At 40.1% G+C, this 20,657-nt stretch overlaps 1 protein-coding gene across 1 annotated transcript in view; it reads right to left on the reverse strand.

The window, feature by feature from the left end:
* Positions 1-758: 758 nt before the first annotated feature.
* LAMA2 (laminin subunit alpha 2) overlaps positions 759-20,657 on the reverse strand; it is a 408,847-nt gene continuing 388,948 nt past the window's right edge. Inside the window, exons 56-65 of the mRNA XM_075444852.1 lie at positions 19,267-19,443; positions 18,224-18,440; positions 15,611-15,670; positions 13,066-13,178; positions 11,331-11,520; positions 8,775-8,930; positions 4,789-4,942; positions 4,305-4,435; positions 3,461-3,683; positions 759-990 (exon numbers count right to left, since the gene is read on the reverse strand). Coding sequence (XP_075300967.1) covers positions 833-990; positions 3,461-3,683; positions 4,305-4,435; positions 4,789-4,942; positions 8,775-8,930; positions 11,331-11,520; positions 13,066-13,178; positions 15,611-15,670; positions 18,224-18,440; positions 19,267-19,443 — 1,579 coding nt within the window. The 3' untranslated portion in view covers positions 759-832. The remainder of the gene's footprint in view (positions 991-3,460; positions 3,684-4,304; positions 4,436-4,788; positions 4,943-8,774; positions 8,931-11,330; positions 11,521-13,065; positions 13,179-15,610; positions 15,671-18,223; positions 18,441-19,266; positions 19,444-20,657) is intronic.

Here is a 20,657-nt window from a genome sequence, read left to right on the forward strand (position 1 = left end):
TTTGTTAAGGATCACTTAAAACTGTATTTCTAGGTAAGTGATAGAACCTGGTTCTACTGCTTCCCTTACAGGCTGCGTCTGCCAATGTCAAACAACATAACCTCTGCTAAAATCCAGTGCTGTTCAAATGGCATAGCAGGGATTTTAGGTGCAACAATCCCAATCTTCAACAATCCCAAATAAATCATTTTCCTCCCCTGTACTTGGTTCCGTGGCTATAGCATGACAGCAACCATGTAGACTACACAAAATTTTGACTTTCTCGGTGAAATTTTAATGGGAAATACTATGGTTGGAAAAAAATTCTAAAAGCTCTTGGGAGTGATTTAAGCAAGGTAATAAGCCTGTTCCTAATGAGAGACAGAGGTGTGCACACACACAGCTGCACTGTATTTAGAATGGTAAAGGACCACAAGTTTACAGATCTACCTCACCAAAGTATTCAGGGAGCATTTTGGGGAGCTGGACTTGGTAATCCTTATGGGTCCCTTCCAACTTGAGATATTCTGTGATTCTAATTTCTGTAGCAAAGGAACACGCTGCAGAATATGTGGTCTCACTCATCAGAAGAATGATGAAACATCTCCATTTCAAGCTATAAGGAAACAGATAAAAATTATTGTTCTACTCACTCAATGAAGGGACTGGGGAGAAAGGATTAGTTCTTGCATTCTTGGGAGGTATTTTGAAATAGCAATTTGAATATACCACAAACACTACTCAAATACTTGCATAAGGTATTTTATTATGAATGCAATGTATATATAGTTTTTTTTTTCTTTTTTTAATCTGAGGTGCTTATATAAACAGAACCATGTCAGTTGAATGACAGCTAGTTTGCAGGGCATGACAGCGGTTGAACTCCCTTCAGCTCCAGAGCTTTGCTGAAGTTGATCTCTTGAGGTTTAGCAGTACCCTTGGTGAGCTTCAGAAATCGAATACATCCTTTAAAACGGATATTAGTGGTCAGCCCAAACTGGGTCACGCCATCTGAAGGAGGGAGAAAAAAGGCAAAAGGAATTATGTAAATCTGTGTTGATACTGAAGTTTGTTCTTTGAGGGTCCTGCAGGAGAATAGATGTCCGCAGCAATATAAATATGTTTTATTTGCTGTATATCTTTAGTCAAAAAATGACAAACATTATGAGTGACTGTTATAAGTACTTATGTTAGTGGTAACAATCCAGCCATCTTTCCATCCTGGCATGACAGTGGCAGAATCTGAACACAGTTAAACTACCATTGTACAGCACATAAGTCAGTTCTGTGACACAGAGGAAATTAAGGAACATGGCCAAATGGCAGCTTGCTCCCTACAAATGGTGTACGATGCACACATGCTCATCCTGCAGATCTCCACTTCTCAAGCTATTTATCCACAGAATAACAACAAAGAAAAAAAAAAAAGACCCAAATGGCTGCAGTTCTTGGCCGTAACATCATGAGAAAGCCAGTTCCTCACTATGCACTTCAGGTGTCATTTAAGGAACGAGTTTGAGAGTTATCAAGCATTCTGATATTTTTTTTTTCATGGTGATAGTATAGGCAGGGATTTGAGCACATCTCTTCCACTAAAGAAGGAGGGAACTATTCTAGTGTGACAGATGATAGAAGTGAAGGTTGGTTTGACTGGGAGGCTGGAAATATTTCTCTCAATTGCTTGAAATTCATGGCCCAACTTGTTTCTCAGTGTTCTTCCAAGCGAAAAAGTGTCTACAGGGATGCACTCCAATACAAATCTATGTGACTAATAAAGTAAGGGTTGCAGAAATAACTTTACACCCGTAGAAGACTGACTGGCCGTAGCATTATGCTGTTTCACAAAGGATGACATGCGTGAATCCATCTGTCTCTCCATGCACCGGGAACAGTGATAGCAGGTGATGAGTAATGGCTTTTATGGGTAGCCAGGAATTTTATATCCTTGCCTATGCTCTGGTGGCGAAAAGTTTGTCTGCACAGGAAATTCTCCACTAGCTAAGTCGAGCTGGTTTGCAACTGTTTTGTACTGTTTGTGCAGCCAGGAGAAACCTCAAGAGGACTGGAAAATACAAACTCTTACTAATTTTACAAAATCCCGTGATACTGTGTTTTAAATTTGTGATGAGGATGTCTAGGTATGGGGAATGTTAAAACAAATCTTGGATGAGCTAGACTAGACAGCAAGAGAAGTGTGAGGTGTCTAAATATGCATGTAGGTTTATTAAATAATTTCATAACTTGCCACGTGGCTGACCTCAGGAATATCACTTGTTTTCTATAGATTGCGGTGTTACTTCCATTTGTTTCTCCTGCTATGTTCCTCTTGACAAACAGTCCAGAATGAGACGGTAACTCCATCTGCAGTGTTTCTTTAGTACTAGCTCCTATGCTAGAATCCTGTTTTGTTATAAAAAGGCTGCCACAAAGCTGTTTTCCTTCTGGCACAAAGTTGTTGGTCCTTATCAATAGTCACTGTGACTGAAATAGAACTCTTGTATTTCAGTATCAAGAACATTTTTGAAAATGTCCTGAAGTTTGAGAGAGAAGGCTTTTTGGATGCACTGTATCACACATTAGAATGGGGGGAGAAACAACTTCCAGAAAATCAAGAGGCATCTTGCTGTTGACCTCCGTGTGCACTAGAGCAGACACATACTGCAAACATACTTAGCTTTTTTGTTTGTGAACTAGAGTAAAACTTCATTATGAATGCAACAAAATTTGTACCTTGCAAGCATCTTCACTATGTTTTCAGAAAGTGCTATTAGATAAACTTGTTGATGAACAGATGAATACTAGCGTTCATTATCAGCTTAGTGGAAGATGAAGCTAGGTACAGAGCTCAGCCCAGTTCTGAATCTGGTTCAATCACCTCTGCCTGAAGCAAGTTCTCTCGAGGACTTCAGAATACTGAGTAGCAAATTTTGATTTTTTTTTTTCCTTTAAAAAACAGCAGACCATGAGCAAAGACATTAATCAGAAAGAGATGGTGTTCTCTCACCTCTCTGGGCAAACTGTTGTCCACATTCCTCAGTTCCTCAGTTTTTACAAGCTGATTTACATGTACACAGTGCCATGTCCCCCCAAAGGCATATGTGCATTCTTTAGTTAAATTTAAATTTACCAAATGCTGTTACTGTTCAAACGTAACTATTATGCTGTTACTAAACATAAAGTTTTAAGAGGGAGGCTGTGTGTGTGTGTGGGTAGCAGAAGGCAGAAAGTCTGTCTGCTCCTCTGTGACAGTGCCTACCTTTGAGACCAGGTGGCAGGGGCATCTATGAGAGTCCCTTGGTGCTGCAGAACTTCTGGTTCTGAAATGCAGCTGGATGCAGAAATGAGCATCCATGCCAATTGATACAAACTTAGTCTTATCCATCAACTTTAACATATTAGTCCCAATTTTATGATTTAAGACATTACCAAGGTAGCATTGCTAGAGCACAAGTAAAGCACCATTTGTAAGTTGAATGCTCACCAGGATATCCTCCGACAAAGACAGGGTCGTTGGTGTCTGCTGAGGTTGAGGCCCTGTTTGGGCTGCTACCATCCACCTGTCTGTCATCCACAGTCAGCTCTAAACGGTGTTTGATTTTGCTTGCAAGAACCTTGTGCCACTGCCCATCACACAAGCTGCCTGGTGCATCGGGCTCATAGATAGCAGAGAATCGGCCTGCACCATTGTCGACGTGAAACATCACCTGAAAAGTGTGACGTAGAAATCAGGTATTTCTCAAAACAGTTCTATAATTCTTATTTTTGTTGTGCTTTTGTTTATTTAAATCAACATGATCTGACTGCATACACTAAAGCTCTGATTTAATACCAGACTGTGTGGACTGCTGTCTCTCTGAATAGTCTCCCTGGGGTCTGGTTTATGTCACTGAGATAAACATTAGTGGAAATACGCAAAATTGTTGTATAGGTTGTCATTTTTCAACTTTTACCTTAGTTTTTGGGAGCCCCCTGAAAAATCAGCTCTTTATAGTGATAGACTACTGACTGGTTTACCAGATTGGGAAATAAAAGATATACACAAGAAACTAGTATTATTAGTGATAAAACCATTCCTCAAAACTTTTCACTTTCTCAATAATTTAAGTCCCGATGTTGCAGTTTTAGGAAACTCAATTGTGTCAGACTCTTTTAAAGTAATTTTGTAAAAGTGTAAGAGCCTCTTGATGTATGGGAAGTGGCAAGTGCTGCATAAAGGAGAGCCCTGATGTTGACTGAGACGTCTTGAGATTGGTGCTTGCATTTAAACTACCTGTGTTTTTTTAAAACCAGTCTCTACAAAGAGCCAAAAATGCTTTGCTACTTACTTTTCCGTCTACTAATTCGATGCCAAGGCCATCCATTTTCTGGCTGCTGACTCCTAGGAGAACACCATTCATTCGTGTTGTACGGAATTCAAATTCCACAAGCAGGTCTGTTCCCACTTTGTATGCACCAACTTGGAGAGAAAAGGGGAATCGTAATAAAATGAAGAAAAGCATTTAATACATTATTCCTAATAATCACACAAAGTGTGTTGCCAGTAATGCAAGGTAACTAACTCAGCATTATTAATGCACTCCATTTCATGTGAAATCGTGGAAGTAACTCTTACAGTGCCTGTGCTCAATGTGAGACCTTGCTAGAAAGTTATACAGTCTATCCTTAGGCAAGATAACTGGAAATGACCAGCGAGAGTTTCAAGTATTGGTCTCGCTTTGCTGCCAGTCAACAGGTAGCACTGGAAGTTTTTCAAAACAGCATCTCCTCTTTCTCTGCTCTTTGCCTGCCAGCGGAATTGATGTTCATTACCTGTTTTGGCAAAGCCTGTTCCATCGAAGTAGGTTCCTTTCTGTGCAGTGACAAAGCATTTTCCAACATTGAAGCTGGAAGTTGGATTATCCAGGTCAACAGGTGATTCTGTCATTTCAAAACTTCTGATGCAGCCATTGATGCTATAGGTGACCTGCAGTCAATATTTCAAAGAAAATGTGTAACTGTGAAAAGCAAGCTGAAATGCTCAGAATAAAGGCCTAAAGTATATCATCAAAAAGTACCTTTCCTCTGCCTTTCTGCTGGATCTATGGAGCTGAATAAAACTTGAATTTTACATAGCTAATCCTTAATATCTAATTGTAATTGGAATCTAATCTCAGCCACACTGAGGATGAATTACATTACTTTTCAGTGATGTGATCTGAGTCACATCTATTTGCCTTAATGGAGGGGGCATAAAATAATACACTGCATAATGAAACATAGCAAATTACATCAGGAATGCAGGAATTTAATGGCCTATACTTTACCTTCTTAATTGACTAGGTTATGGGGTTTTCAAGTAGATGAAGATACTGGATATGGTTCTCTGGGCTGCTAGTAATTTCGCTAGGGCTTTTTTTTTTCTTTTCCCTTTCCCTTTAATCACTTTACTGTGGGCCTAATGTTGCATGGTAAGACAGACCTAATGCAGGTACGCAGCTACTAAAATGAACAAAGCCCCTACGTAAAGGTTGCTGCCTGTACATAGTTCTTTGTATAATAACCGTGTGTAGGACTCGTGACCACAGTGCCCAGGGCCACCCTCCGTTGGCCAGAGAGGCAGGTGGAGGCCGGGGACATGCTTGGGTGTGTGGAGGCTCCCGTGCAGGGTAGCAAACTGCAACTCCAGTTTGGCTTCTGCGCTGGGAGCATCTTACTGTGACCGAGCGGGTGCCACGCATGCTTCAGCTGCTGGTGCAAGTACATGAGGTCCCCGGGGCAGGAGTGAGGGGCTGCCCAGGCTGCACTCCAGGCTGCCCCGGGGCTGAGCTGTGTGGTCAGCGCATCTCAGTGGGATATCTGCCCCGCTGTGAACTACTCCCAGAGCGCCCTCTCCCTTTTCTCTCTGAGGTGTGCAGTGGCTGCATTTTGGTTCTCAGCTTTAGACAAAGGCTTTGATCTTTGACTTAGAGTTAGGAAAATTTACCCCTGATATCAGTGGGAGAGAGGAAAATGATAAACGTACTTTGAGGAAGAAAATGGAGACATATTCATAAGCAATGAAGTAGGAAGGAAGAAAAAAAAATCAGTGTACAAAATACAGTGTAGAAATATGTATAAATACAGAAAGGAGAAAAGCACACCTGCAGAGGGAAGACTTGACTCTGCACACCATCTCCTCTAACAGTATCCTGACTAGTAATTTGAAAGAATTTCCAACAAGTTTATTTCCTTGTAAATTGAAGCTGGATATACTGTGGAATTACATAGCTTATTACTGCTAAATACACCTGTACAAAGTTTTCATGAGAACTTGACCAATGTCAGTTAATAAATTCAGTTCTGAACTGAGCAATACTTTCTGTCAGCATATTCATATATAGACCTTTTTCTAATTTTGAAGTGAAAGTCATCTCCAGGTCAACTCCCGATCAAGTAACAAGTTGTGTTACCAAAGAAGGAAAATGCCACAAAAGAAAACAAATCATGCAATCTTCACTGTGAGAATAAATCACAGAAATGCAAGATCTGTAGGTCTCTAACTTCAAAATTTCACTTTCCCTGTGGAAACATGGTACAAAAGCATGGTAACAGGCAATATAACATCTTTTGCTGAAAGCAGAGTTTTGAGTGCTTAAAATGTGGCATCTGCTGAAGCCAAACAAGTAGGTATCAGTCTTCTGCACTGAAGAGGAACCCGGCCCACCTACAGGTACGTATTAGATTAGTGTCTAAAAAGGTTGATGCGTGTTTAGCAGAGAGCCCTAAGATAATACATCATTTCAACTTACTTTGCTTCAGAGCCTTTACATGAAGCCTACAACACAACACTCTATTAATACATCATGTGGTGTATTTTACTGAGAATGACTGAAAGACAAGCACTGGTTTTTACCTTCTGTGAATGACATTTGAAGTCACAGCTTCATTTAAATCCCAAAGCACATAAGACTGTCAGGATCTGACATGACTGTTACTGCCAGACTGAGCCGTTTATCTGCATGGGTTCCCTCCATTACTTCTGACAAGGAGCAATAGTTAAGGATTTAATGTTACCTTTCTCCTTAGATTAGTATTTGCAAATTGCAGATGTATTTCAAAGAGCACCATTTGATAGTGTTAGGGATTATATTTTGTGGGTACTGAAGTATTTCTGAAGGGTGGGTGTCAGGAGGATGGGGCTCTTTTCAGTGGTGCCCAGTGACAGGACAAGGGGCAACGGGCACAAACTGAAGCACAGGAAATTCCTCCTGAACATGAGGAAGAACTTCTTCCCTCTGAGGGTGACGGAGCACTGGAACAGGCTGCCCAGGGAGGTTGTGGAGTCTCCTTCTCTGGAGATATTCAAGACCCGCCTGGACGTGGTCCTCTGCAGCCTGCTGTAGGTGACCCTGCTTTGGCAGGAGGGTTGGACTAGATGACCCACAGAGGTCCCTTCCAACCCCTACTATTCTGTGATTCTGTGATTCTGTATTGCTTTTGTTTTTCAGTGCCTCAGATCTGGTTTGGCAAATCCAAATGATCAGTAGATTTGCCTCAATTTGGTCTTTCTGCACAATCCAAAATTTGTTAAGAAATATGATCTTACAGTCAGTTTTCTTTATGGAACACAACTCTCGGATTATGAGTGGTTATTCTTCCCCTTTATTCCCAATGTATGCATTATTATAGTGACCTGTTTAAGCAGGATCTAGGGATTCTTTTTCTGTATTTATTTGGTCCACCTGAATTGATGGACTTTTGCCTGTCTATATACTAGTGTTCACCATTCCATCATCATCTTACTAGAATGGTATTTACTCATGTGCAGTGTCTTTGAGAGCCTGGTTTGTTTCCTTGCTAGGATCTGTGCTTTTGCCTCCCCTTTACTGATTCTTTACTGATTCACCCAGAATGAGCCCAGACATAGCTGCTACTGACATTCCAGTTTTTTGTCCACATTGTGCTGCACTATATGCCTAATCTGTTTTTTCCTATTATTAAATTCCCTCAAGTTCTGGCTTCTGCTTTGAAAGACCCCACTATACAGAGAAAAAATAATGCAGGGAAGAGGTTTTCTCAGCTTCTGATACTGGCATATGTTGGGGGGGCTGGGAGGGCAGCAAGAAAGTGAGATGACTGACATGGACTTGTGCAGTTAGATGCAATAAACGGCCTGAGTGAAGGAATACAGTGTGCCTAGTTAATCCTACAAGGTTTAGGCCAAACTGATATTCACCTCTCTGGGCTCTCTGTTTGCCAAGGTATTTTCTGTGGCAGCATGGAAGCTGGGCATTTAGACTGTGATAAGTTGAAATGTGCACATTTGATTTGGAAACAGAAAGAGGACTACAGAGTTTTCATGGCCTTACTTCAAAATACATTCTCTCCTAGCTTAGTAATAACAACACAAAACCAATTATTACATTAAGCAGCTGTACTTTGTCCAGGGTAATTTTGGCTTCTACTGCCTCTTAGGACATACTTTCACTGTTTATTAGAACTTACTGCTAAATGAATTACAGCCAAGAGAAAGGGCAAGTAGTATTCAGGACATTATACTCTAGCTGCGCAGTGGTCCAAGTGGATACAAGTGTATGGATCTTTCTACCTTTCCATAACAGTAACTAACTCTGCTATTTCTAGTTCTTTGCCTTAACTGGATTCTGAGTCAGATCCTTCCACTGAAAGAATTTAGTGTACCTCCAGTGAGATTCATTTTATCAATATTCTTGAGCAGTCTGGGGGAAAAGCAAAACAAAACAAAACAAAGCTGGGAAGACATTGGTACTAATAAAGACATACTTAAGGAGTGTAGGATAACAATTAAATTTGCTTACTGGTCCAATTCTTCTAGTTGTGTAGTTGACAGGCAATCCTCCAACATACAGCATTCCTACAACATCCAATATATCGGCCTTCTTGGGGCTAACAGTCCTGTTTGAAACATCATCTACTATAAGGTTTCCTTCTTGCTTCGTTCGAATTATTTTTATCTAAAAAGACACACAAATGCAATACAATTGCAGATAGTTTTCTGATAACTGTTTCTGGATTGTAACTAGCCTTACAATATGGGATAATTAGTAGGAGTGGTTAGCAGAAGTACTGTGGCAGCAACTATGGACAATGTTCATGGAACAGAGCTGCCGTGCAAGGTTTTGTGCAAACATATGACTGCCTTTTAATTAGCTCTGGGTCAGGAGGCATCATGACTATCTTTTTTTTGGAATTACTGAAAGGACTTGGGGTTCCTTTAAAAAGCTTGTTAATATCATAGGCATGCCACAATATTGTTTTTCCTGGAATCAGATACCAATTTTAAGTACTGGGAATAGTAAATGTTGAATGTTAATGGCACCGGTCACAAATCTTTATTACAGCACATGTTTGCAGACAATATTGAGTTTATGATTCCATTAGTTTGGATGTACCTCAGATCATAGTTCATACTAGAATAAACATAATACCAACTATATTCTGTTGGTATTCTGGCTTCTGTTCAGACAAATGGACTGTGAATCACATGGAGGAAGTGCAATTGCTGAAAAGTTGAGAAAATTCTACTCCAACAACTGCAGGCCAATTTCTTTCCAAAGATTTACACTGAAATCTCTACAAATCAGTATAACAATGACTTTGTATAAAAGAGACATAAAATGTAAAATGCAACATGCACATTAGCAGATTTCTAAACAGCCCAGTGGTTAGCTCACCGGAGTAAAAGAGAGAGAGAAACAGCATTTTTCTTTGGCTTTTCTTTAACATGGCTGCTTCTGCTTCAGTGTGGCAGCACATCTGTCATGCAACGGGAATGACTGAACACTGACAAGGGGTGGCCTGAAGGCAAGGTACTGAACTTGGTATTTGTAGACGACTGTAAATTTGAGATGGACAGTTGCAAACTGGGCAGAAGGAGAATTTGGTGAGTGAGACAAGAACTGGGAACAGAAAATCTTACAGAGAACCGAAAGACACAGCAGTAGCACAATGTGGCTTCTGTAGGCCTGATGGACATGTTTCAAGCTAAACCATTTCAAATGGAGAAAAGCTTCTCACTAAAAGGATTATTTAAAAGGAGAAGCCTCTGCTTTCTTAAAAACAAAGACTGTGGTCTTTTATTAAAGAGGTTGCCCTTTTCCTCCTCCCAGAATGGACTTTCTTGTGCTTCCTGGGAACCATGATTTTAGATTTTGTCTCCATTCTTTCCTACAAAAATGGGATCTACAACAAGGGTTCCTCTCTTGCAGAGTGCCAAGCTGCATGCCAAGAGAGCATAGTCTTGCATTAAGAATATATGCTTCAGTTAGTTCTCTTAGAATATAGAGAAATTGGATAAAAGAAAAAAAATTTCTTTGTTCTGTGTCTGTAGAAGGTCTAGCAGAAAGGGGCCTGGTCTACTGCCAGTGCTCCTAGGCATTATGTAAAACAGATAAATATGACTACAACTTTATTTCCCCCCCCCCCATGAAATAATTTGGTTTAGAGCATTTTCTATCTTTAAAAGCTTATGAATAAAAATCCAGTGAAAATAAAATTCCTGTGGAACAGGGTGGGAATGAAGCAGAGAGGGACTACGGATGACTGCAAAGAGGGTGTGGTAGGACCAATTCAAGCATAACAGAAAATGCAATTAGATTTTTTCTCATTTGGTGACAGAGAGGTGGATGGTGACTTTCCAAATATCTCTCAAAAAAGTAATGCCTTTTACTGCAAATAACTTGAAAGTGTGTATTACATGTATTCTTTTCTTCTGTGCCTTTATTGGTGCCTTCAAACATGTTATCTAATGAATATACTGTATGTCTGTTGTCCTTGGCTCAGTAAATACTGAACTTCACGGTTGGGATATTCCTCCTTTGCTTACTGTCTGAAAGCCATAGGCACTGTATATAAATGCTTTCTCTCATAAAGTCAAAGAAGGAGCTGCCAAGTACATCCATGAAGATCATATTTATTCCCTAATGAATTGAATTAATAATGCAGGAAGGATTTACTTAAGTCTTTTTTTTTCTTTTCTTTGTTCTTAGCATTATGGATGAACAGTGACATTATTAACAAAGGAACAACCAACTTTAATGATGTATTCAATCATGATGAGCTGATATTCACCTGAGCCCTATTAGGCAAGATGGAACATTTTCTTCAGTTCCTTACTTATTCTAAATATGTCCAGAAATACGTGTTTCCTGAAGGGCAAATTTCAAAGAACAGCACTAACTGTTTTGTTAGTAGAAAACATACCGTGACTCAACAGTGCATCTGAAAGCACAAATTTTGCAGACTACAGAAATGTAGTTTAGCTTGTATAGACTACATTTTGCAAGTATCTTAAGGCAAAACAAAGCTCACTCTTAGCATTGCAAAGAACAATTTAGCATTAGTGACTATTATACCTTGTGCCACTGGCCATCATTTATTTTGTTGGAAATCGTGGTGGTAGTGTCTCCACTCCCCAGATCATAGCTGAAGTAAGGCAGTCCATTCTTTATCTGAACTGTAGCAAAATCAGCATGGTTGATGCGGGCCATGTAAAACAGCAAGCCAGAATCAGCTGTTGTTCGGACTTCAAATTCAATTGTAAGTCTGAAAACCAAACAAACAGAAAAACAGAAACAAAGGAAAAGATATTCAGAGTCAGACAGTAGCCATATTTATTTGCTTTACCTTTTTGTGTTCATCTAACAAAACTTTATATTTAGTGGCCCAATCTACTTGTCCATCAGGGTTTAAGAAAAATAATTTGGTTACACGAGAACTGCATTTCACACATATCTTATCCCTGACATGTGAGTGTTCATTAGTCCCTTTGCTGTGGAAATACAAAAGTGCAACCTTGGCACAGAATTTCAAGATACAATTTTCAGCTGCAGCTGTACTTGCTAGAAAATCCCAGCGCTTGTAAAATTCCAGCGGCGTTATCCGTCATCCACACACATAGTGCTCACAAAGACGAGCGAGCTGTAGTGACAGCTGGCAAATGTTGAGTTTCTAATGAGTTGTATTGCCTGAAGACAGGCTGCAAAACTTCTAAAGATGCAGAGGGAAGAGTTTACAATCAGGATATAAAACAGTTATTCTGATTTCTCCCAATTGAAAATGGTATTGTGTCTGAGGACGTCTGCTATCTTATGAAAACCACTGACCCCTTGGACCGAATGGTAGTGCCAAAAACCTCCCCTACAGCAAAGAACCTGTGAAGAAATGATTTAGATTATCTAGATGCTAAGGTTGTACTGGCAGCTCATCACTAACCTGGCCCAAGCTGAGCTGTAAAGTCAGTTCCTGAAAGTAGTTGACAATATAGACATGAAACATCATTGCATGAAAACGGACAGCCCTGGATTCTTATTTGAAAAGAAAACATCCGAGGACTGTAGGATTACATATGTCTTTTAATTATTTTCCTAGTTTTATAAAATTAGCATACATGAAAATATGCAGCACAGCATCTTTATAGGTAAAAATAAGTGTGAGGCCGATGGACTTCAAAACCACAAGGCAGCAAAAACGCTCAGTGGTGTGACATGGCACATTCGTTAATGATCATGTGCTGTCACGGCAAAAACGAACAATTAACAAGTTATAGCTTCACAAATCCATTGAAAACAGCTGTATTTTTATAAGTAGCTCCTGAAATTCCTTTGCTTATCAGTGGGTATGTATATATATATTGTTATACTTTGGGAAGGCAATGTCATTTTGCCTGTTCACTGTGCAAGCTTGATCTTAACTATTGAAGGAAAGGGAAAAAAGGTTTGCTTATTACAAGAAATTACCAAGTTAATTAACCATGAAACTTTCTTCCAAAAAAGCAACCTATGAACTCAGTTGCATGACTTGGTTCCATTCTTCTGTTTGTTTTTCTGCAAAGCAGTCTGGGATCTGTATGTACCCAAACCTTTACAAAGAAGTAAACTGTTTTTGTGACAGCTACTTAGGTGGGCACTTCATTGCCTAGATTTCATGTTTTAATGCTTTTTATGTTTGCATAATGAAATGAATTAGCCATTGGATGTGATCTTTTTTAGATTATGCCCATAATTTTGGAAGATGCTTTTGAGAATATTAGGAGGGGCATTTATTTTGACATGATTCCATCAAAACTCATTGCTGAAATAAACAATATACCTGTTTTTCACTTTGGTGTCATCAAATACAACTGCAATGTGGCTGTTCCTTGAAAGACCAAATTGCTTGCCACCTTCCAAAATGGCTGGTTCTGTGTCAGCAGCACAGGAATCCTGCAAAATACACAGCGATCATACAAACTTCACGTTTTACATCTATCTCTGCTGTGCATATGCTGGAAGTCTTCCAGCCACTCAGGATTCAGAATGTTCCACCTAGTCTAGACACTGGCCCTGCAGTTTTCCAGCATATTGATGTGCATCACAGCGGCTGAAGTTATAAACCAGTATGACAGGAACTTGGTGTAAAAGCAGAGCTCATTAAGCTGGCTGTAAAAGCAAATAAAAGTAATATATGAACATTGCTGCTCTCATGCCACCAGTGGACATTTACAAGAGTCTTAAGCGATTTCCAGGCAGCTCAGTGTACTCTTGGCTCGCATAACTGAGCTTTGCACAGTAGGATGCCCTCTTACAGAAATGAAGCAAGACTTAAGTTTTAAAAGGATGCTTTGCTGTCGACTTGAAATCTCGTCACCTTAAATGTAATAAGTTAAAAGTAGTTCCAGATCCTGCACCTGTCAGTGAGTCCTCCATTTTACTTTGTTATACCATTTTACAATTGTAACCTTTGTTTAATGTTTCCCTGGTGCTGTCGAAAAGCCTCCATAAACCATAAGGGAAGCCAAGTAACTGATGGATAGAAGTAACAACTGCTGAACTCCCTGAGCTGTCTAATGTAGACACATTACCCAGGGGATAAAGAAAGAAACCCCTCCCTGTCTGTTCCACTTCTATTAATCTTCAAGTGGTGCAACAGTGGAAGGTAAAATATCTTCTGCCCAGCATAATTTTCGCTTTTTAATTTCACCAGGTTTTTTAATCTCTGGCCCTAAAGCTCTTGTATAGGGGTGCCTGGGGCAATGCGAGACCATGGTAATTACCAGCTCCTACTCTTGTCTAGCTTTTGCCTCCCATTGAGAGTATTGTGAAGAAACTACTCAAAGGATCTAACACAACACAATATCAGGACAATACCGCTGGGGAAAAAACAAACTTTGATGGCTGCGAGCTCTTTTTTTAAGCACTGTGGCTGATATCATTTTGGATTGGCGACAGTCTCTTATTTGAGCCCTGACTCAGCAGGGACCTGCAAAGCACAAGGTGCAGTGCTCTGCTGACAAAGAGCCCTTTCTGTGAAACGTTTTGAAAATGTCATGAGTGACTCATCAGGCACTGAGATTTCAGCCGCTAAGAGGAAATTTCTTTCTCCTTCTCACTCAGTCTTTCAGTAGTGTTATATTTTTCGCTTTCACACGTCACACAAAATCTTCACAACATTATACAGCACTTCTAAAAATTAGTTTTCCACAATGAATGCTCTGGTTTGAATATGACACAGTAGAATGCCATGCATTATGACAAATACCCATCAATGTGCAATGGAGGGAAAACATGGGGAAAACTCAGCAGGACCAAACAAATTTATGAATGTGTGACGGCAGTCTTCCAGTGATCATCAAATAGAAAAAAAATAATCATATTTCCATAATGCTGGGTTTCTAATTATTTTTAGCTTTACAGTTTTATCTAGAAGGTTAACAGCTATGTTAATAATACTGTGTATATAATACTTTCTATAGCATGTGGGCTTGCTAAAATTTGAAGATAGGGACTAACTGTGGTGCTAGAACAATAGGAAAGAGTTGGAAAATACCCTAACGCACACTTTTCTGTGGCACACTTTTACATATTACATGGTAAAATGAGGTATTCTGACAGTAAATTGAATCCTAAGCTGGTATATGTTAGTAAAGGGTCTGGCCCTGGCACTTTAGCTGCTCCCCAGCATCAACAAACACTGCAGTTTTGATTCGTCCCAGCAGGAGGACTGTAAGGAAGGGCAAGGAGTGGGGGGGAGCACTAAACACAGCGTGATGGTTGGAATCATAGCAAGCATACACCGCTTATTTACTGCTAAATACTGATTGATAACAGTGAACATTCATTAGGTTGATGTGGAAATGTCACTAAAGGAAAAAAAAAAATAAATAGGGCATGCTTAAAAAACTTTCAGGTTTTATTCACAAGCCTGTGTCTGCTTTCACTTTATCTAAGGACAGCCAGCTTTACAGCCTTCACGAGACTGTGAACTAAGCATGTATCATCAGTCTATACTAAAATATCCCAGCTTTGTTTTTTCAGTAATGGCCTTAAAGTGTCCTGGGTTTAAACCTGGTTGCTTAATAATCTCCCATATTACCCGAGAGCCTCAAGACTGAACACTCTTCAGCTGCACTTTAGTCTTGTCAGATGTCAGGGACTCGACTGCTAAGTCAAGAAGCTAGCTAGGTATCACAGTGGAAACGAAGAACAGAAAAGCCCACTGGTGGACTGCCACACATTCTGTACAAGCAATGCTGTATTAGCAATTACAAAGAAAGTAATTAGGGGGAAAAGGGAGCACCACTGAAGCAGTCCCCACAGTCCATTAACTAGTGTTAATAAAACAATGACATAATGCATGGAGAAATGGTGGAAGATACCGTCATGGAGTCAAATGCAGAAGTAATGCTGGCGCTCTTCATTTCAGTGGCAAGCGAATCCTGGGAAGCAGCGAATAACACAAGGCAGAAGCAGCAATTACCCAGTGTTGAGAAACATTTTAGCATTCGTTGCAAGCAGCAGCAGCAGACTGGTGACCAGTGTGTTCCCCAGCTGTCCTACTTCTAGATCTTGACTTGCCTTTAGTGGAGGGGAGGGGTTTTTTCATTTGGGATTGAACTCCCCTCACCTTTTATATGCAGATGGATAATAGGAGACAAAAAAGGTCCTAAAAGGACTATAAGTAGAACAGATACCTTATTTAAGCCTAATATGTGAAAATAATTTTTTTCTCCTGTATATTTTCCATATACAGTCCTTCTACACTGAGCCTCTGTATAATTAACTGTCATATGAGTACTGTCTCATTATTAGGCTGTAGTTACTTATTCTGTTGCAACATTCCCCAGAAAAATACTTTGGAGAACTTAGATGAAGGTAAAAACTATCCAAAAGCTTGTCTTATTTAAAATACTTTCAAGTCTTCAGAATACTAAAACGGTTTCATTTTTTTGAAGAGAGAAAGTGGAGTAATGGTCTTTTATTTAGATTTTTATTTTGAACTCCTGTTTCAAGTTATCACGGCTCTAGGTATGTGATATACAAAACTCACCTAGTTACAATGGGACCAGTTTCTGGTATTAATGAGTAGATCTATACCTCTCGATTTTGCTATTTAAAAGTTAGTGCTTAGTCTTGGAAAGTGTGCACTTGCTCTCTCCTGTGCTTCTGTGGTTTTTTTAATTTTGTTTTTAATACTCGATCGAGGGATAATATGCCTGCACTCTTTCACAACAGCGAGCATCAACTGGATAACTCGGTTTGCCTTGTTGTTGCCTGGTTCTTTGTCTTTCTGTGGTAGCCCTACTGTACTGCAAGTTCGCCTTCAACTCCGAAAAGAAAGATGCATCGGGGACCTCGTGTTACAACTGCTCCACCTTGTGGGAATGAATCAAAAATGCTGCCCTAGAGAATTGCAAGGCCGATACAGTCTCTGGGGCTCGTGGCAGGGTAGGAACTAAGACGGACCTTGCTAATCTTGAAACCCAGGCTCCTTTTTCCAGGTCCACAGATGGCTGCGTGTGCTGTGGAGACTTCAGCAGTGCCTGACAAGTCCTTCTAGATAAAGCTATGCCGTATGTTCCTGGTCAATGAAGGTGGCCATGAATCTCAAATATAAGACTAATGTTACTGAGTTAGGAGTTTTGGCCTAATGCTTGTACTATTTTTTTGTAGGAAAACATTGTTAGAAATCCTTCCTATGTCCAAGGAAAACCAGACGTGAATTCTGAAAACAGGTCAGGTAACAGGGAGTGACTACGGCAATGAATTCAGGTTCCTTTGTCTGTGACTGACGGACTTGCAGCCAGTTGAGTCACTGAAAATTACAACCTTCTTTTTCTTGTTGTCTTCATGCAATTGATAACCTCTGGGTCATATAGAAAAATCCAGTACAAACATCTCAGTGTTCTGTAATGTTGTGTCAGTGAGGAGGTGTGAAATGGGAAAGAAGACTAAACCTGACCCAGCATGGAAGTGCCTCCCAGAATGGTTAAGAGATCTTATGAAGCCAATCTGGGAGAAACTGTCAGAATTACTGACTCTTTTGTATTTTATATGTGTCTATAAAGGGAACTTAAATATTCTGTTACCTTTTCAAAACTGTCTTATTACAGTATTGTAAATTATGGTGGTGCAAATAGGCCCCTAACTGGGAAATGTGCAGTCTTTTCACACTGTTTGGAAGCCTCACCTACACTGAACTATATCCTGCATAAACCTATGGGTTGTGTGCAGGTGTAACAAAATGCCAAGGATTCCCCCTCCAAGAATATCTTCCAGTGAATATATTGTTCAGTTTAATACTCAGATATCTAAACATATCTTTTCTGGACAGTAAAATGTTGCATTAACTTGTAAAACTACTACACTTGTGACAGCAGAAGTTTCTTCTTAAATTTTGTTGTAGAAGTCTGCTAGCTGCTATCTAGCTATTGAAGATTTCTGGCATCAACAACTGACCTCGATTTAGCAGTGACTGGGGTTTCAGTTCTTAAGTTCGTAAGTCTCCTGTCTAAAGTTACAGAATAGCAGTGGAGGAATTTCCATATCAAACAGACCTCTCTGGTTTACCTGTTTCTTCATCATGTCACTGACATTGCTGCTATCATATGCTTCAGAGCACAGCACAAGAAATATCATAATGACATGGATTTTCCCATAGGAAAATTTCCCTTCCAACCCTGATCAGAGGTTACTTGGCTTCCATCCTCAAGTGCAAGGGTTTAGGGTTAAGCATGCAAGCCAAAGGGAATTCTGCTGCTGTATCATTCTTTAAATTACTGTTGTGATAATCCAAGCAAATGACATCAACCAGTTTTCCATTATCCACAGGTTTTACTGACCTGCAGCAAGGTGTTCCTTTTACAATACCATGCTGAATTTTTACTATTTTTGTGGCAAATTACTTCATTATTCTTGATGGCTAGCTTTTCCATTTTGCCTGGAAAAAGAAATTTTTCAAACTTTACCTGAGTGAAGTGATCGACACTTACAAGTGCTGAAGGTAGAGCTGGTGTTGGAGGAGGAGGGGAAGCAGAAGGAGTCCTTGGTCTTTCTGTCTCCCCATTAGTGCCTGGTTCAGGCTGGATCAGGACTGTTGTGTGGATTGGCTTATCTTCATCCTCAGGTGGCCTAACCTCTGGTTCTAGAGAGGGACATCGACCAATATCTGCATTTTCAAAGGACACGGGTTGAGCAAAGTCCATGGGGCTGAGAACACACAAGAAATTGATGTCTGTTATTAGTTTTTCTGCCTTTTTACTACCCATTTATAATGAATAGCTATATTCTGCACGGTAATTCCACTTCACAGGACACAAGAGCCAGGATTCATCCCATTTGTTTTAGGTCAGAAGTGGAATGCTTGAATTAGAGGTGACAGTCAACATTGGCTTTCCTTCCGACAGTCCGTGCAGAGAGACAGACATGCTCTTTGGCAAGCTTCACCAGCCCAGGCAGGCTGAGTCACCTTGCGGAGAAGTCCTTCCCTCTGATGTACATTGATGGAGTGTGGGGTGAGGAGACCCTAATTTAGGTAGATCCTAATTATATGAAAGAGAGATTTAGATGGGAACTTTCTATCGAGGTTTCACTTTATTCACCGTTCCCTTTCTTTTTACTTAAATGTTCCTTCCAGCTTCCTGCAGTATGCGCTTTCCACAAAGCAAATTAATTCCCGTGGTGGTTCTCAGAATTTGTATACTCTTGGAAATCAACTTAACTTAAAATAGTGTTATAGTACACCATAAATACCTATCACTGAGGCAAGTCTTACTGCAGCATTACTGTTGCACTTCTTTGATTTTATGGATAAATAGACAGGTGCTGGCTTGTCTGTAAAACAGTTCATTAATTGCATAGCCTATGGAGCATATACTGAAGACAAAAAAGAAAGGAAGGGCATATTAAGAAAACAGATCATATTCTAGGATTTGCTGTTAGTATGACTCCTTGCAGCAATGAAGTTTCTTGCAACAGTCAAGGTAGTTAACCAGACCTCATTAACTGGACATTTGTTGGCATCAGTGAGACTTACGTGGCATTAATGACAAGATTCCATATACAGCCCTCAAATGGTGGTATGTTTCTGACAGGTGCAGTCTGAAACTGAGAAGAAGTACCCCCCACAAAGAGTTTCTTAACAGAGATGGGCTGGTCTGTTGGCAATCTCTGAGTCTGGCCTTTGTCTTCATCTACTTGAACAGTGAACATCCTGTGAAAAAGATTTGAAAGCAAAGAAATATATATTTTGCTCTGGTTACTGCGTGTATTGAAATCACCACTTTGCAGGCCCCATTTACTCCTACACTAGCTGTAACACTGAGCAACCCAAATTATGTAATTAGCAGCACACTTTAAATGCATATTAACCACTAGAATTTTTTCAGCTACTGCTGTGCTTCCGTGGTAGTTGTCTGACAAAGCTTGGCGAAGCCGTGCTGCAGAGAGGCAATAATGTCAGTCACTGGTTGAATAGGAAGAAGTAGTTTGCGGTGTGGCAACACCGACGTGGTGAGGGCCCAGCCTGCTGTGCCGTGATGGTAAATACAATCATCTAGGGCTCAGCAGGATGGGAACAGCATGGGGTCACATTTTGTTTGGGCTCCCTATTTCCTGGTTTGTACGAGTTGTTACCTTCTCGCTGGGGGACAAACACTGCTACAGACTGCTCTGATTGCAGAATTGACCGCAGGTACATACTGTACACTTTTTAAAAGAGCTGGTAGCTTTTTTCTGGGGGGGATGCCAAGAGCAGGAAAATTGCTGGTTGTGCACCATGTACTGATACAAATGCTGTAATTCATTCTCATGGGTAATGCACATGCTACAAGTTAAAGACAAACCAGTCCTGTGGAACATACTGTTAAGGTTGAATAGAGGAAGGCAGAAGCCTCTGAAGCACAGCACCACTGGCTGACCAAGCCAAGGCAAGGAATGGAAAAAAGAAGAAAGAGGAAAGGAGTAAATATGGTGAAGGGCATTATTCTCATAAAAGCAAGAATCCAAATGTGAGAGAAAAGCTGCTCTTGCCTGTCAAAGCTACTGAGATGCAAATGTTACAGGTTTGCACTACATCTAGAAGGAAACATGGTGAAAGGGACAGAAAGTGAAACACTAGTTTGCCAAGCCGTACACTCTGTATACTGAGAAAGCTGTGTTAATGTAAGGGCTGTGGAATTGAGAGACAGTGGATTATTTTGATGGGTAACGTATATAACAAGGTATAGCAATAAGAGTCAAAAATTTAACTGCTGGCTTTGAGGCAATTTACCATTGATGAAACACAGAAAATCTCCAAGTTCTGAAAAAATCCAGCTCAAGGTGAGCTGGGTTGCGAAGGATGGATGAGGACTTCAGTATTTTTGAAGGTGAAAGTAGAATGCTAGTTGGCATAATTTCTTTATGTTTTTGGACTATATTTAATAA

This window comes from Opisthocomus hoazin, chromosome 2, assembly GCF_030867145.1.
Source record: "Opisthocomus hoazin isolate bOpiHoa1 chromosome 2, bOpiHoa1.hap1, whole genome shotgun sequence".
Taxonomy (NCBI): domain Eukaryota; kingdom Metazoa; phylum Chordata; class Aves; order Opisthocomiformes; family Opisthocomidae; genus Opisthocomus; species Opisthocomus hoazin.